Consider the following 18,470-nt stretch of genomic DNA (forward strand, 5'->3'; position numbering starts at 1 on the left):
GACAGTTTTGTCTGTTCATATATAAAATTAGTTGATTGGTTGGTTGCTAAGTCCTGTCCAACTCTTGGCAACCCCATGGACTGTAGCCCACCAAGCTCCTCGGTCCATGGGATATTCCAGGCAAGAATACTGCAGTTGGTGGCCATTTCTTTCTCCAGGGGATCATCCCAACCCAGGGATTGAATGTGCGTCTTCTGCTTGGTGCATGGATTCTTTACCATTGAGCCACCAGGGAAGCCCCATTCATATTTAATAGGATTTTAAAAAGCTCTTGGGAAGCTATAAGCATGTGAGAGAGGGTTTATTGATTACGATTTTCAGGGTAGGTCATCTGACTAATATATTTGATTAGGGAACCTCACGTGTCAATAACTTTAGGTCTTTTTTTAAGGCTGGTCACATTTCTTAGGGAAGACTCTTCAAGTCTCTTGGCTTGAGAATGAAGGCCCAGCTGCCAGCCTCTGGGAGCCAAGCAGGGGAAGCATTCAGCATCCCGGATGTATGCACTCACCTTAGCTGTTGATTTCAGTAGAGTATGTACTCTGCTCGGCTGTGCCGTGTCACCTGCGCAGGGACCTGCTGATTTATGTTCTTAAGGAAATCCCAGTACTTTACTGGGATAGGGGAAGGGATCTGGCATCTGACTGCTTCTTAAGTTTACTTTAACCAGTCCTCCTTATTTTACCACTTCTGCCCCTCTCTTTACCCTGGTTTATGTAAAATAATATTAATATTCAAATTGGTTTTTAAAACTGAGGGAAAACTTGCTTTGTGAAAGTTTTTTTTTTTTCCCTTGCTTTGAGTTCCCTCTGGCTTCCTGATTCTTTTCTGTTGTAATCTCCTGAGGACAGGATGGACTGGGATGTGTCTTACAAGTAGGGAGACCATCATTTCTGTTTTGCATGGGACACTCCTGGTTATGCCCAATTCTTAATTGCATTCTCTTTTAGTCTTAGAAGTGGGGCCTCTTTGGACAATAAAAAGCATAGTTACCTCACTTTAAAAGCCCCAGGGTTTGGAGATAAGAGTTTTATTTGGTTTGGTTTTGCTTGTTTTTATTCAAAGACAGTTCTCGTTTGTCTCAGTAACTAGTTTACTAATCAGTACTATGAATGATAGAATAATAAACATTATTTAAGATTTCAGTCGTTTGTTAGATGCTGACTTTAGACTTGAAGACTTGAATTGGAGCATTTTTCAGATAATATAACAGATTCTCTCATTAGACACACACTGTTACCTTGTTGAAAAGAACTTAATGTGGATTCCCTGATAGATAGTTAGATTTTCCCAACAGACTGTCTGTGAGAGTTGTGAAACAAGTCCACCAAAGACAGCTTCACAAGCAGTAGGAGGAGAGGAATAGCCCCCGTATGTTTGTTTGACTGTATGTTTTAAGTGTTCACCTAGTACTTTGTGGCGATTCAGTAATGTTTGTTGAATTGATGTTTGATGAGGAATAGCTGACATATATTTATATTTTCTGACATAGAACTTGATAGTCACTCTTTTGACAATTGATTTATTAATATTCTAAACTAAAAGTACAAAAACCTCAAATGATACCTTTAAGTAAGTGCCACCCCGGGTTGCGTGCTTATCTCTGAGGTTTAGTGACTGATAGCATCAGTTCCTTATTGACTGTGGTTCTGTAGAGTGAAGCAAGATGCAGATATGGAAGAACCAAGGGATGTCCCTGACATCCTCCTCCCCACCTACCCAAATCCTGGGTGAGAATTTCTCATGCCTCACAGTGTATTAAAGCAAGAAGAATACATGTAAAAACACTTTGTAAACTGTAAAGCAGAAGTAGATGTTTTTCTGGAATCCCCTTACCTTCTCCATGATCCAAGTGTTGGCAATGTGATCTCTGGTTCCTTTGTCTTTTCTAAACCCAGCTTATACATCTGGAATTTCTTGGTTCATATACTACTGAAACTTAGCTTGAAAGATTTTGAGCATAACCTTGCCAGCAGGCCAAATGAACACCATTGTATGGTAGTTTGAACATTCTCTGGCATTGCCCTTCTTTGGGATTGAAATAAAAACTGATCTTTCCAGTCCTGTGGCCACTGCTGAATTTTCCAAATTTACTGGCATATTTAGTGCAGCACTTCAACTACATCAACCTTTAGGATTTGAAATAGCTCAGCTGGAATTCTGTCACCTCCACTAACTGTTCATAGTAATGCTTCTTAATGCCCAGTTGACTTTACACTCCAGGATATCTGGCTCTAGATGAGTGACCACACTATTGTGGTTATCTGAGTCATTAAGACCTTTTTTGATCTTTGGTGTATTCTTGCCACTTTTTCTCAATCTCTTTTGCTTCTATTAGGTCCTTACCGTTTCTGTCCTTTATCGTGTCCATCCTTGCATGACACGTTCCCTTAATATCTACAATTTTCTTGAAGAGATCTCTAGTTTTTCCCATTCTATTGTCTTCTGCTATTTCTCTGCATTTTTCATTTCTTATCTTTTTGCTAGTCTTTGGAACTCTGTATTCATTTAGGCTTATCTTTTCCTTTCTCCCTTGCCTTTCACTTCTCTGTTTTCCTCAGCTATTTATAAAACCTCTTCAGACAATCACTTTGCCTTCTTGGATTTCTTTTTCTCTGGGATGGTTTTGGTCACTGCCTCCTGTACAGGGTTACAAACTTCTGTTGATACTTCTTCAGTCATTCTGTCTACCAGACCTAATCCCTTGAATCTATTTATCACCTCCACTGTATAATCATAATGGATTTGATTTAGGTCATAACTGAATGACCGAGTGGTTTTCCCTACATTCTGAGCCACAGTCAGCTCCATGTCTTGTTTTTGCTGACTGTATAGAGCTTCTCCATCTTTGGCTGCAAAGAATATAATCAATCTGTTTCACTGTCTACACGAAATCCTTTGACTATGTGGATCACAGCAGACTATGGAAAATTCTTAAAGAAATGGAAGTATCAGACCACCTTAACCATTTCCTGAAAAACCTGTATCCAAGTCAAGAAGCAACAGAACTGGACGTGGAACAACTGACTGATTCAAAATTGGAAAAGTAGTACAATAAGGCTGTACGTTGTTACCCTGCCTATATAACTTGCATGCAGAGTACATTGTGAGAAATGCTGGGCTGGGTGAATCTCAAGCTGAAATCAAGATTGTCAGGAGAAATATCAAGAACCTCAGATATGCAGATGATACCCTTCTAAAGGCAGAAAGTGAAGAGGAACTGAAGAGTCTCTTGATGAGGGTGAAAGAGAAGAGTGAAAAAGCTGGCTTAAAACTCAGCATTCAAAAACTAAGATTATGGCATCCAGTCACATCACTTCATGGGAAATAGAAGGGGAAAAAGTGGAAGCAGTGACAGATTTTATTTTCTGGGGCTCCAAAATCACTGTGGATGTTGGCTGCAGCCATTAAATTAAAAGATGCTTGCTTCTTGGAAGAAAAGCTGCGACAAACCTAAACAGCTTATTAAAAAGCAGAGATATCACTTTACCAACAAAGGTCCATGTAGTCAAAGCTACGATTTTTCCAGTAGTCATGTACAGATGTGAGAGCTGGAACATAAAGAAGGCCAAGTGCCAAAGAATTGGTGTTTTCAAATTGTGGTTCTGCATAAGACTTGGGACTCCCTTGGATAGCAAGGAGATCAAACCAGTCAATCCTAAAGGAAATCAACCCTAAATATTAATTGGAAGGACTGGTGCCTAAACTGAAGCTCCAATACTTTCGTAACGAGCCAACTCATTGGAAAAGACCCTGATGGTGGGAAAGATTGAAGGCCGAAAGAGAGGGAATGACAGGAAATGGGATGGTTGGATGGCATCACCAACTCAATGAACAAAAAGTTTGAGCAAACTCAGGGAGATAGTAAAGGACAGGGAATGCTGGAGTCCACGGGGTTGCAAAGAGGCACAACTTCACTACTAAACAACAACAAAGTGTGCTAAAGCTGCCATAACAAATACCACAGACTGGATTTCTTTAAAAAAAAAAACAAACATACGTATTTTCTCACAGTTCTAAAGCTTGAAGTCTCAAATCAAGGTGTTGGCAGGTTTGATTTTTCCTGAGGTCTCTGACTTGTGCCACCTTCTCACTGTGTTGTCAGATGACCTTTTCTCTGTGCTCATGCATGCCTCATCTCTTCCTCTCTTACAAGGACACCAGTCATATTGGATAAGAGACCCACCCTTAATGGCCTTTTCTAACCTTAATTACCTCCTTAAAGACCCTTTTTCCAATTATACATTGAGGGGATACGAGTCAATCTATAACTAAAGATAAATACGCAACATAAACATAACATATATGTGCCGTTGTACTAATGATAGATATTTATACATGCGGCACATACAGAATACATTTTTAAAGGTTAAGCAGTTATTTTTGGTGAAAATGATGTATTTTAATTAGGTAATTGTTTTTATTTTATTTTGTACTGTGGCTGTCAAAGCTTATTCCAGAAATAAGTGTCAACTCCTGTTATTTCCTTACTGTTCACATTTTTGCCTCTATTATCTTTAATGATATGTTGCAGAAATCTTTTTAAACACTCCATTCATCCATTTATATTCTATAAAAATACTGAATCAGGAAAACATGGACTGCAGTTGTACTATCATCACAATTAAAGCAGATGAGTGAGGACTCCCACATCAGCCCATTATGTTATGGGATTTCTACTCTTCTCTTAGAATATCTCATATGTGTGTGATGTGTATTTCAAGTGAGGGCATTACTCTTGTAGTAAATATTTTAAAAACTAATTTCTTTCTGGTATTTATAGACATATAAAGATGAATATATGTACTCATATTTTCTACTTGCACCTCAGGGGGCTTTTGTAAACATTCCACTTTGATGACCCCTGGTCTAGACAAAATACAGATGGAGTCACAATTGGACAGTGGCTTCACAGGCATGCACATTGTTACCTGTTGTATCCTACGTGTTGCTACATGTATCCTGTGTAGTCAGATACTTTTGAAACTTTTTAAAGAAGTCATGATTATGCGTGAAAATTCTGCAGGTGTTATCCTAATAATGTTCTGTCATTTATTATTGCACAGAGGAGTCTAAGGCTTTTCAGTTTGTAGTGTTGAGTCTTCTGGAATATTTTCTTGGTTATTTCTTTAATTACATTTGCTGAGACCTCTTCTTTAGTTACATCAATTAGGTATGAATTGGATATTGTTATTTTTTTCCATATCTTTCCTCTACATAGCCTTACTGCCTTCGTTTTCTATGTTCTGGACATTTTTCTCAGCTTGGTCATTATCACTGATTTAATTTCTATAGTATTTGTGTGTGGCTTCCAGAGTTGATTTTAGTTATTTTACTGTACTTTATTTTTTACTTTTGTTGTGAAAAAATATAACTAACAAAAGTTGAGAAAATAGTATGCTGCTGCTAAGTCGCTTCAGTTGTGTCCGACTCTGTGTGACCCCAGAGACGGCAGCCCACCAGGCTCCCCTGTCCCTGGGATTCTCCAGGCAAGAACACTGGAGTGGGTTGCCATTTCCTTCTCCAGTGCATGAAAGTGAAAAGTCAAAGTGAAGTCGCTCAGTCATGTCCAACTCTTAGTGACCCCATGGACTGCAGCCTACCAGGCTCCTCCATCCGTGGGATTTTCCAGGCAAGAGTACTGGAATGGGGTGCCATTGCCTTCTCCGGAGAAAACAGTATAATTAACCATAAAATTTGTCACTTGCCTTAACAATTGCCATCTCATGGCCAGTGGTGGTGTTTTTTTTTGGCTGTGCTGGGTCTTTGTTGTGGCACGCAGGCTCTCTGGTTGTGGCATGCAGGCTCACTTGGGCTCTGGAGTGTGCAGGCCCAGTAGTTAGTTGCATTGCTTAGTTGCCCCACAGCATGTGGGATCTTAGTTCCCCGACCAGGGATTGAACCTGTGACCCTTGCATTGGATGGCAGACTCTTAACCACTGGATTGCTAGGGAAGTCCCTCATGGCCAATCTTGTTTTGTCTGTTCCTACCCATTCTCCTTCATCCCATTCTTACTTATTTTGAATCAAATTCCAGACGTCATATCTTTTCATAAATACTTTAGCATCTACCTCTAAAAGGTACAGACTTTTAAAAAGTATCACCATACCATTAATATCATACTTAGAGATGATAGTTGCCTCATCATGTATAATATGTGGAGTATATTCCTGGGTTACCTAACAAATATCTGTAGTTCTTCTTTTGCCAGAAACAGTTACTGAAGAACAGTTCTCGGCATACACCCCTTCCCATAGTTTAATCACTGTGCTGACTTCACATCCCTGAGAATACAATGTCATATCACAGCTGTTTCCATTCCCAGTCATTCTGCATAGGTAGGAATTAATAGTTTGGGGTTTACATAGAGATAACTTTTAATGAGAAGAAAGAAAAAACAGTTCTGGTCATTCCTGAAATCTGCTCCTTTATGTGGGTGAGTTGGGCCATGGAAGCCCTCATTCCAAGGCTTGGGGAAGAAGCAGAGGTTTGATAGCTGAAAAATTCTCACTATAAAATGTGTCACTCCTTGGATTCAACAGTTTACCTTAAGGTTTCATCAGAGTAATGGTTCCTAGAAACACTTCTTATCTGGCATTCTAATGATCATTATTATTTTTGATGTTGTTCAAACTCTACAGTTTTTTTTTGTATTTTCCTAATAAAAGATGGAGGTATGCAAATTGAGCATCACTGATTTTCTCTCCTCCTAACCTAGGTGTCCAGTAATACACTTTAAAAAGACCTCATTCATAATCCAGAAAACATTGCTTTACTGATTTTCCTACTTTTAAAAAAACTCAGTGTCTTAAAATTTTAAGGGAAAAAAATTATTTCTCTTGGATGGCAACATATCCAACATGTATGTATTAAATTTAATTACAGCCATTAAATGAGAAATTTTTACTTAACTAGCCAGTCAGTTTAACTAAGAATGCCATACATAGATGAGCAATTTTCAGATCATTGGTAGACAGTAATATTACACTTAGCCAGTTTATACTGAACATAATTAGAATTGTCTTTGACTTGACATTTAATATTATTTTAAGTCTTATGAAGATATAAATAGTAGAACTCCCTGGGAATTGTATTCTAGATATACACTGAGTTACCAATAACAATGAATATTTAACAAAATTCAAGAGTTTTCAAGAAAAGGGCTTCAAACTAAGACTAACTTGTGGATACGTTTAAAAATAAGTAAAACTTTAGAAAGGGAATCAGAAGCAAGGAAAAGCTGGTTATATAGAAAAATTGTGATTGATTTAAGTATTTAAGTCATTTTACTTCCTTTTTGACTGTGCATGTTAACCCTGTTTATATCTGTACTAATCCAGTCTAAGCGTAAGTGTTAAGATATTGAAGTTTAAAACGTGGAAGCCACGTGTTGCCTTCTTTAAAGTCCAGTGTAGGCCTCTCCCCTGTGAGTGCCTACAACTTGGAGCATTTGAACAGTGATCTGAGAAGATACAGTCTCCTTAATATATAGTTGTTCAACATTTTAAGAATCTAATTAGTAAATATCTAATTTATTCAATTAAAATATTTTCAAGGGATAGTAATATTTTGCTCATTATAAACAGGAAGATTTTGCTTTTTAAAAAACGATCAGGAACATTCCCTGGTGGTTCAGTCTTTAGGACTCCGTGTTTCCAACTGCAGAGGGCATGGGTTCAATTCCTGATCAGGAAACTAGATCCTACTTACCATGATGAGCCGAAAAAAGAAAAACTGTTAAAGACTTTCTGATAATGTTTGAGAAGGAACATACTAATTATTATTTTACCTATTACCTTAGAATTTCAAAATACCATACACATTTACTTTATATTCTCATAGCAGTTGAGAGAGGGTGTGTTACCAGGAGGTAAACTGGTTCTGTGGGATTGGTAGCTTATTTGTGGCCACATAGTGAGTCATTAATAGATTTTGAGAACAAAGTTTGAATGGTTAATTTTTGCTTATTTGTGCTTTTATATGTTTAAGAGAATTTTAACATTGAACATGTTTCCCATTTTTAATGTTATCCCCATATTTCCCAAACTAACTGTAATGAGCAGAAATATCATCGTGTGTTTTAATTTATGTGGTTTTCTGTTGGAACTACTGCCTCTGTTTCAGTGTTTCTTGTTCTCCCACAGGTGTTGGATCCTGAACAAAACCATAACTTCACAGATCATTATCTAAACGTGGCCTTTGACCTTTCCCAAGTCCTTTTTATCGCTACTGCCAACACCACTGCTAGCATTCCCCCTGCCTTGTTGGACAGGATGGAGATCATTCAGGTGCCAGGTACTTGCCTTGTAAACAAAAGTCAAAACTTTGTTAAATAAAAGGCTATTTGTTGCTTTTCTGAGCAGAATTCTTTAAAACTGGTCCAGCTATGGAATTTTGAGTAAAAAATTGATTTGCCAGTGTTGATCAGAAGTTCTGAATCTGGCATATAAACCAGCTTTTATATAGATTTAACATCTATAAAATAAACATGACAGATAAGAGTGTGTTTATGTTCTATACAATATACATTGTATGTTCTGTAACACTTTCAGATTCAACTTAGCATTGAAAACTGATTATTTTTATGGAAAATAAGATATTCTTCTTTGAAGCAGTTTCTAAAATTATAGATAAAATAATTTACTTTTTCAAAGTATATGTCTAAAAACCAAAAATAGATCTCATTGCCAGTGTAGCTTCCTGTCTATCAGATTTGGAAGTTTTTACTATCTCTTAGAAAATCTAATCATTTATTCTCATTAGGAAGTAGATCCTAAGACTTCTCTTTATTACATCTGGCCTCATTTTTATATAAAATTACAGAGTACTTTCAAATTCTTCTTTTTAGTTGAATCTGTCAAGTACTTACATACTTTTTTTTTTTTAACCATGCCTTCTTCACAGGACTGTGTTTTTTAAAAAGTCCTTAAGTTGTGTGTGTGTTCAGTCGCTCAGTCATGTCACTTTTTATGGCCCCATGGACTGTAGCCCACCAGGCTCCTTTGCCCATGGAATTTTCCATGCAGGAATACTGGAGTGGGGTGCTGTTTGCTACTCCAGGGGATCTTCCTGACCCAGGGATAGAACCCGTGTCTCTTGTGTTTCCTGCTTTGGCGGTGGATTCTTTGCCACTGTTGCCGCCTGTGAAGCCCTTTTTAGTTACTAATACTAAGTAAATCCCAGTGTTTTCACCTTATTTAAATTGTCCAGAATTACTTCTCCCTAGAAAAGATCAAATGTCAGTGGGTATCTTTTAAAATAAAAATAGATAACAATAAATATAATCTGAATATATATTTCATATTAAACTGAAATATATTTTTACTCTCAAGTAAATGATAATTCAATTTCTTAGTTATCTGTGAACCCTGCAGGATCCTGTAGTTTTAAAATACGGTGGAGTATTTTAAAATTGCTTTGTGCTTATTTATAAGACTAAAATAAATAACTAATGAGACCCAGTTGCATGGAAACTCCAAATTCAGGCAGAAATCCATAAGATATATTAACATATTCACCAAGTGAAATAATCAGGACAGCTGCTGCAGAGGTGGACATTGGTGCCACCTTCTTCTCAGGTTTGCTTATCTTATCTTTTAGCTCTAATGGTGGTTTTTAATCTCCTTTTTATACCAAAAGATAGATTCCTGTCCATTCATCTTTTAAATTTTTGCTTGTTAAAGGGAAAGGGGGCAATCATTATAGGGGACACTCATCTTACAGGACTTAAAGAGAAAGTAAATTGTTACTTATTGAGACTTTTAAGTGGATAAGACCATAAAGTATTTTAAATATATAAATTATCTATGTAATTCCAACATGTAAGGAAAAAACTCTTATAGGGACGCCGTAGTTTCTGTTTTGTTTGTTGCGAAAATTTACAGTTGGACTTCCGGAAATAGCCCCTGTGCAGCTCTTCCCTTGAAGTCTTAATAGAAGCCTCTGTTGTTACTGTTGTAAGTTTTTTTCAATTACGCAGAAAATTATGCTAAAGAAAAAGGATAGCTTTATTTTTCTTTTAAATAATAAAATAAAACTTGCATTTAAATTGAGGAGGTTTAAATTATATCTTTATCTTAATGAAAGTGAGATTTTTTTTCTCTTTAAGAGAGATACCATTTTATTTATTTATTCATTTTTTTGCCTCTAAGTTGATTTATTTTTTTTTTTTATTTTCTTTTTTAACTTTACAGTATTGTATTTGTTTACTGAAAGAGAAACTCCCCAGGTCAGTAGGTGCCCAATATGCTACTGGAGATCAGTGGAGAAATAACTCCAGAAAGAATGAAGGGATGGAGCCAAAGCAAAAAGAATACCCAGCTGTGGATGTGACTGGTGATAGAAGCAAGGTCCGATGCTGTAAAGAACAACATTGCATAGGAACCTGGAATGTCAGGTCCATGAATCAAGGCAAATTGGAAGTGGTCAAACAAGAGATGGCAAGAGTGAATGTCGACATTCTAGGAATCAGCGAACTGAAATGGACTGGAATGGGTGAATTTAACTCAGATGACTATTATATCTACTACTGCGGGCAGGAATCCCTCAGAAGAAATGGAGTGGCCATCGTGGTCAACAGAAGAGTCCAAAATGCAGTGCTTGGATGCAATCTCAAAAATGACAGAATGATCTCTGTTCGTTTCCAAGGCAAACCATTCAATATCACAGTAATCCAAGTCTGTGCCCCAACCAGTAACGCTGAAGAAGCTGAAGTTGAACGGTTCTATGAAGACCTACAACACCTTTTAGAACTAACACCCAAAAAAGATATCCTTTTCATTATAGGGGACTGGAATGCAAAAGTAGAAAGTCAGGAAACACCTGATAACAGGCAAATTTGGCCTTGGAATACGGAATGAAGCAGGGCAAAACTAATTGAGTTTTGCCGAAAAAATGCACTGGTCATAACAAACACCCTGTTCCAACAACACAAGAGAAGACTCTACATGTGGACATCACCAGATGGTCAACACCGAAATCAGATTATATTCCTTGCAGCCAAAGATGGAGAAGCTCTATACAGTCAGCAAAAACAAGACCAGGAGCTGACTGTGGCTCAGATCATGAACTCCTTATTGCCAAATTCAGACTTAAATTGAAGTAAGTAGGGAAAACCACTAGACCATTCAGGTATGACCTAAATCAAATCCCTTATGATTATACAGTGGAAGTGAGAAATAGATTTAAGGGTCTAGATCTGATAGATAGAGTGCCTGATCAACTATGGAATGAGGTTCGTGACATTGTACAGGAGACAGGGATCAAGACCATCCCTGTGGAAAAGAAATGCAAAAAAGCAAAATGGCTGTCTGGGGAGGCCTTACAAATAGCTGTGAAAAGAAGAGAAGCAAAAAGCAAAGGAGAAAAGGAAAGATATAAGCATCTGAATGCAGAGTTCCAAAGAATAGCAAGAACAGATAAGAATGCCTTCCTTGGCGATCAATGCAAAGAAATAGAGGAAAACAACAGAATGGGAAAGACTAGGGATCTCTTCAAGAAAATTAGAGATACCAAAGGAACATTTCATGCAAAGATGGGCTCGATAAAGGACAGAAATGGTATGGACCTAACAGAAGCAGAAGATATTAAGAAGAGAAGGCAAGAATACACAGAAAAACTGTACAAAAAAGATCTTTATGACCCAGATAATCACGATGGTGTGATCACTGACCTAGAGCCAGACATCCTGGAATGTGAAGTCAAGTGGGCCTTAGAAAGCATCACTATGAACAAAGCTAGTGGAGGTGATGGAATTCCAGTTGAGCTATTCCAAGTCCTGAAAGATGATGCTGTGAAAGTGTTGCACTCAATATGCCAGCAAATTTGGAAAACTCAGCAGTGGCCACAGGATTGGAAAAGGTCAAAATGCTGCACTCAATATGCTAGCAAATTTGGAAAACTCAGCCGTGGCCACAGGACTGGAAAAGGTCAGTTTTCATTCCAATCCCAAAGAAAGGCAATGCCAAAGAATGCTCAAACTACCGCACAATTGCACTCATCTCACACGCTAGTAAAGTAATGCTCAAAATTCTCCAAGCCAGGCTTCAGCAATATGTGAACCGTGAACTTCCTGATGTTCAAGCTGGCTTTAGAAAAGGCAGAGGAACCAGAGATCAAATTGCCAACATCTGCTGGATCGTGGAAAAAGCAAGAGAGTTCCAGAAAAACATCTATTTCTGCTTTAGTGACTATGCCAAAGCCTTTGACTGTGTGGATCACAATAAACTGTGGAAAATTCTGAAAGAGATGGGAATACCAGACCACCTGACCTGCCTCTTGAGAAATTTGTATCCAGGTCAGGAAGCAACAGTTAGAACTGGACATGGAATAACAGACTGGTTCCAAATAGGAAAAGGAGTTCGTCAAGGCTGTATATTGTCACCCTGTTTATTTAACTTATATGCAGAGTACATCATGAGAAACGCTGGACTGGAAGAAACACAAGCTGAAATCAAGATTACTGGGAGAAATATCAATAACCTCAGATATGCAGATGACACCACCCTTATGGCAGAAAGTGAAGAGGAACTAAAAAGCCTCTTGATGAAAGTGAAAGTGGAGAGTGAAAAAGTTGGCTTAAAGCTCAACATTCAGAAAACGAAGATCATGGCATCCAGTCCCATCACTTCATGGGAAATAGATGGAGAAACAGTGGAAACAGTGTCAGACTTTATTTTTCTGGGCTCCAAAATCACTACAGATGGTGACTGCAGCCAAGAAATTAAAAGACACTTACTCCTTGGAAGGAAAGTTATGACCAGCCTAGATAGCGTATTCAAAAGCAGAGACATTACTTTGCCAACAAAGGTCCGTCTAGTCAAGGCTATGGTTTTTCCTGTGGTCATGTGTGGATGTGAGAGTTGGACTGTGAAGAAGGCTGAGCGCCGAAGAATCGATGCTTTTGAACTGTGGTGTTGGAGAAGATTCTTGAGAGTCCCTTGGACTGCAAGGAGATCCAAGCAGTCCATTCTGAAGGACATCAGCCCTGGGATTTCCTTGGAAGGAATGATGCTAAAGCTGAAACTCCAGTACTTTGGCCACCTCATGCGAAGGGTTGACTCATTGGAAAAGACTCTGATGCTGGGAGGGATTGGGGGCAAGAGGAGAAGGGGACGACAGAGGATGAGATGGCTGGATGGCATCACTGACTCGATGGACGTGAGTCTGAGTGAACTCTGGGAGTTGGTGATGGACAGGGAGGCCTGGCGTGCTGCGATTCAGGGGGTCGCAAAGAGTCAGACACGACTGAGCGACTGATCTGATCTGATTGATTTTGCCATATATCAAAATGAATCCGCCACAGGTATACACGTGAGAGATGTGATTTTAATCAAAAGACTTTCAGACACTGTGCTTATTTAGTAAGTGCTTGTTTTGTTTGTGAAAAAGTTGGAAATTTTAGCAGTTACTGACTGGCAATTATATTTTATTCTAATCTTAGTCGAAGTCATACTTAAATCCATTCTAAATCCAAGACCCATTGCACCTGTGTTGGATTTATTAATGAAGCCTGGGACTATGGAAGCCATGTGAATAATCATAAAGCACGATGACTTCTTTTCCAGGGTATACACAAGAGGAGAAGATAGAGATTGCCCACAGGCACTTGATCCCTAAGCAGCTGGAACAGCATGGGCTGACTCCTCAGCAGATTCAGATCCCTCAGGTTACTACTCTTGACATCATCACCAGGTTAGTCAGCCATCCTGGGGCTTCAGTAATGTTCAGATCTGAAAAGGAGATTCCTATTTCACTGGCAACTCACAGCATCCATTTCCCTCTCCAGCAGATTCCCAGCAAGCATTTCCATAACTGTTGATTTACACAGGGCTCTGTATTAGGCAGAAATTTACAGGGAAAGCCTTTAGAGTATCTTCATAGCTAACTAAGGACTCCACTAAAGTGGAGCTTTTCTACAGTAACGATGTAAGGGATTAATTTGATAAATTAACAGCCAAATACATGGAGAATACCAAGACACCTTTTTATATCCCAGAACCTTGAAAGTTGAAGTCTCCTAAGAAGTGAGATGGTCCTTCAGACGTCTGTTATAAGTTGTTCAGATTTTCTTTTCCTCTCTTTGAGAGATTTTTTTAAATCCTTAGTGTTTTTATCTTCGGAATTAACGCCAGAACAACAGAGAAGGTATTTTCCCAAGTTAGCTACCAAGTGGTTAAGCCTGTAGCAAGCAGCACATAAATTATCTGAGTTGAGTACTGCTGAGTCTAATTTATGGATTGTATGTTTGAATGGAAAATGTATCCTGTTGAGAATTTCTATCTACAATAGCCTCTCACAGTTTTCCTGGCTCAGCATTGCAGGTCTGTTGCATCATCTGGCAAATAGTGTCAGGCTGCCAGGACTCCTCATGCAGCCCCAGCCCAGTAACCGCAGTTTTTTCAAGAGAAGTGAAGTCTCCCTCTGTTTAATTTTTTTTTTTCCTCCCTCTGTTTTGAACTTTGACTTAGAGCTTGGCTAGTCGGACTGCTTTTTGATCTAATCCAGCCTTCTTATGGAAGTCTATTTGGAAGTCTGTTTAAATTTACTTATGAAACAGTAAGACTCAATCTGACCTGGGAGTTCCTTTTCTTAACTTGTGATTTACTATGTGGATAATGCCAGGGGAAATAAAGTAGGTGATTTCTGGGCCAGAGTCTTCCAAAAATATCATTATTCCAGATAATACGCCTGATATTTCTGGGTAACTTTTCAACAAGTAACTTACTTAACCTTTTTTGATTGCTTCCCCATCTGTAAAATATGAATATAGAGAAAAATATCCATTCATAGCTTATCTGGATATAAATACTAATGATTCAAAGAGTAATCACTATTTGTATTTGCCAGTTGTTGCCTGGAGAACTATTTCTTTTTTATATACTTGTTAGCTCAAAACATCAGCTGTTAAAAGCTGTGAACATTAGGAAATTTCTCTGAGCAATTTTAGTATTCATAGATTCAGCACAGGTATTTACTACTACAGGCAAGTTTTGGGTATGTAATGAGCTACCCAAATTAGGACATAGTTTTTTCATTTTTTCCTGTGTTGTAGTCATAGACCCGCAGTGTTTAGGAGGAGAGGAAGGAGTCTTAGTAGTCATCTAGTTTTCTTCTTCAGACTAAATATTCCTATTCTCCTTACCATTCCTCTTGACCCCCTTTCAAGACTTTTCACCTTCCCAATTAGTCTTCTTCTGAATGATTTCTCTGATATCAGTGTTTCTTTTAAAATAAACACCAGAGTAGAACTCAGTATGTCTGATGTAGCCTAAACAGTTCATAGTATATGAAGACCACTGTGGGGAAGGAAATGGCAACCCACTGCAGTATTCTTGCCTGGGAAATCCCATGGACAGAGGAGCCTGGCAGGCCATGGGATCACAAAGAGTTGGACATGACTTAGCAGCTAAACAGTAATAAGGAATTAAAAAAAAAGACCACTAGTCTTATTCTATTATTATTTTATGACTGTATCTCAGAGTCTTAGCTTTTTTAGGTTATCTTCTTGCCTCTTGTAAATATAGTTACTGACACCTTAGTTCTTTTTCTTATGAATGTCTTATTCACTTGATCTGTCTCATTCCATATTTATAGGGTTGAATTTTTTAAAGCCCAAATGTAGAAGTTTACAATTATATATATTTTAATATCCATGTTAGTTTTAGCTACCATTGCAGCAAATTGATTTTTTTTTATCTTGATTATCATCCAGTGCATTAGTTTTATGTCCTCTGAAAATTAGCAGCTTCACAATCATTTAGTTGTGGGTAGGAAACATTAACCAATTCTTACTTGACATTGGTGCTTCTTCCTCTTTTGGTTTAAAAATGCTAAACCAAACCAGTGGTTGATATGTCTACTTTCCTCTAGTCGAGGTTAATATTATACTGTCTGCCTTAGTTCCTAGCCAGTTATTGTTCTAAACACCTAAAAAAAAAATCTCGTTGATGATGTCCTTATTATTTTTGGCAAGCTCCAGTTCATTCTGAACTTCCTGGTCCCATGTCTGCATGTTCACGCCATCCTTCTGAAAGCATCCTCAGGCCTTTCTCTTGTATCTTTTGTCCAGACCTTTTCATCTGAGCTCATCAAATAGCTGTCTAGGAAGCTACGCTGGGTTTTTGTTTTTACATGTTGGTTTATTTTTAAGGTGCCTCCCTATTTTCTTTCTTACTGAAATTACATGCATGTGTATAATATGGACTTTATTCCTATATCCTTCAATCCTTTGATTGAAATAAACTTTTTACTTTATAGAGTGTTTAGCCAAGAATTTTGTCTTTTCTCAGAACTTAAAAAATCTGCCTTCCCAGAGTCTTGACTGTGTGTTTGGCTGCCTAATCAGATGCAGTTTTTCAGATAAAACTGCATTCTCTAGCTGATGTTGTGTGTTCAAACTCACCCAAAGCTGGGTGCCAAAATTGATTGTACAGTATAAAGGATTATGAAGTGGCTTACAGAATTTGAGTCTAACATGGAAGTTTTTTAAGACAGCTCTAGAACCTTTTCCACTGAATCACACTGCTTGCATCATTAGCATATTTCTTTCTTTAGAAGGTCTCTACAATGAAAATACACCGAATGGGGTAATTAGCACAGTTCCAGGTAAAGACTCCATTCTTTGTCTCAAATTATTTTTTGCTTTAGTTAGGAAAAAATTCTATTTTTCTGATTCTTTCAGCAGTATTTCACATGTAATAAATTTGTCAGAATTTTCTTAAATCAACAAATTGTAAGAAAGCTTTTATACCTGTCAAAGAGTAAATGATATTTTATGTGCCGCAAAATTTACTTTGGTGCTATAAATTGAAGAGCCAATAATTCATTTTTAAGTATAGGGTAATAATTCAAGGTACTCTATATAAAAGGAAAAGTTGTAGCTGGAATTACTTCTAAATATTTTAAGAAATAAGAATAGTGAGGAATTTTTAAAGATGAGGCTGTTAATACTCAAGAAACTGGAATAAACTTTTAAATGTACGCTTCCTTTAGTATAGTTGTTAATCGCATTAATTCTGCTTTTACAGGTGATGTTTAGCCAAAATTAAAATATTTTTCCTTTGATGACAGGTACACCAGAGAGGCAGGGGTCCGCTCTTTGGACAGGAAGCTGGGGGCCATTTGCCGAGCTGTCGCTGTGAAGGTGGCCGAGGGGCAGCACAGAGAAGCCAAGTTGGACCGTCCTGACGTGGCTGAGGGAGAAGGTTGGTGACCTTGATCTGGCGCCCACAGGCTTGGTGGCTGGAAGTGAAGGGAAACAAAGCTGGATGTGGTGGGATGGCGTGGGGTGGTCCTTGGAGTTATGGCTGTACTCCTCCGCTGGTAAAGGCATCAGTGTGTAAGGTAAACCTAATGGTTGCTGTATCAAGACGATTCTTTTCTACAAAGAATGCCGAGTTTTGGCAGGAATAATAACTTAGTATTAATGCCTTAGGGATACATTTCTCGAGCTTGTAATGATGGTACACTTTATGTTTGGCTTCTGGTGTTCACTTGTTTCTTTCTGATCCAGATTGTTAAGTCTTTCGGTATTTACAGCACAGAAAGTTCCTATAGCAGTTAAGAAAAAAACAATCGTAGTTGTCCAAGTACTGCAAGGGCAGATATTTATTCTCTGGAATGGCTTCATGTGTAATCATTTGTTTTTCTCACACATTTTCTTTGATAGGTACACAATTAAGATATAATTTAAATTATTTTTTGTTAGAAAAATCATTGTGGAGGTGATGACAAGGAAAAAAAGGGAAGCAGTCTATTCCTCGAATTAATGAAATATGGATATTTAAGTTAAAATGTTTTAACTTCTTACCACAGACTGTGCTGCTGCATGGTTGCCAAAATTTGCATTAACAAACATGACTTGAATAGAGAATCTCTTTATTCTTTCATAGTAAAGAGATTTATTAGATGTCCTACCATTTCCATAGCTCTTTCTAGACAGAAGTTTGATGAATATGGCTGAAGAACCATAATTTGTGATAAGCTCAGTGGAATAGAGTTAGTAAAGCATCATTCCTGCTTTTCCTTCTATTGCTAAACACAGTGCCTTTAACAGCAATATCATCCAAAGAGTTGTTCATTTGCTAAGTTGTGTCTGACTCTGTGACCCCATGAACTGCAGCACGCCAGACTTCCCTGTCCTTCACTGTCTCCTGGAGTTTGCTCAAACTCATGTCCATTGAGTAGGTGATGCCATCCAACAAGTGGACTTTCCCAGATCCTCCTCTTCCTCATATGTGCTTCATCCCAGCTTGCACTGTGCCTAGAGCCTTGCTGGTTCATTTCTCCCAAAAGTAAAGCTGCCACCTTTTGTGGGTAAGGGATAGTGCCCTTGTTATGTAGAGTAAACCTGTAATTGTTTCTTGTTGTTGTTTAGTTACTAAGTCGTGTCCGACTCTTTTGTGATGCCGTGAACTGTAGCCTGCCAGGCTCCTCTGCTCATGAGATTTCCCAGGCAACAGTGCTGGAG

At 38.1% G+C, this 18,470-nt stretch overlaps 1 protein-coding gene across 2 annotated transcripts in view; it reads left to right on the forward strand.

Annotated features, from left to right (window-relative positions):
• LONP2 (lon peptidase 2, peroxisomal) overlaps window positions 1–18,470 on the forward strand; it is an 84,721-nt gene that overhangs the window by 34,344 nt on the left and 31,907 nt on the right. For both annotated transcript variants that reach the window (XM_010814547.4, NM_001034723.1), the window contains 3 exon segments: window positions 8,146–8,296; window positions 13,567–13,693; window positions 17,072–17,205. In XM_010814547.4, the coding sequence (XP_010812849.1) occupies window positions 8,146–8,296; window positions 13,567–13,693; window positions 17,072–17,205 (412 nt within the window).

The sequence above is a fragment of the Bos taurus genome, chromosome 18 (genome assembly GCF_002263795.3).
Source record: "Bos taurus isolate L1 Dominette 01449 registration number 42190680 breed Hereford chromosome 18, ARS-UCD2.0, whole genome shotgun sequence".
In the NCBI taxonomy this organism is placed as follows: Eukaryota; Metazoa; Chordata; class Mammalia; order Artiodactyla; family Bovidae; genus Bos; species Bos taurus.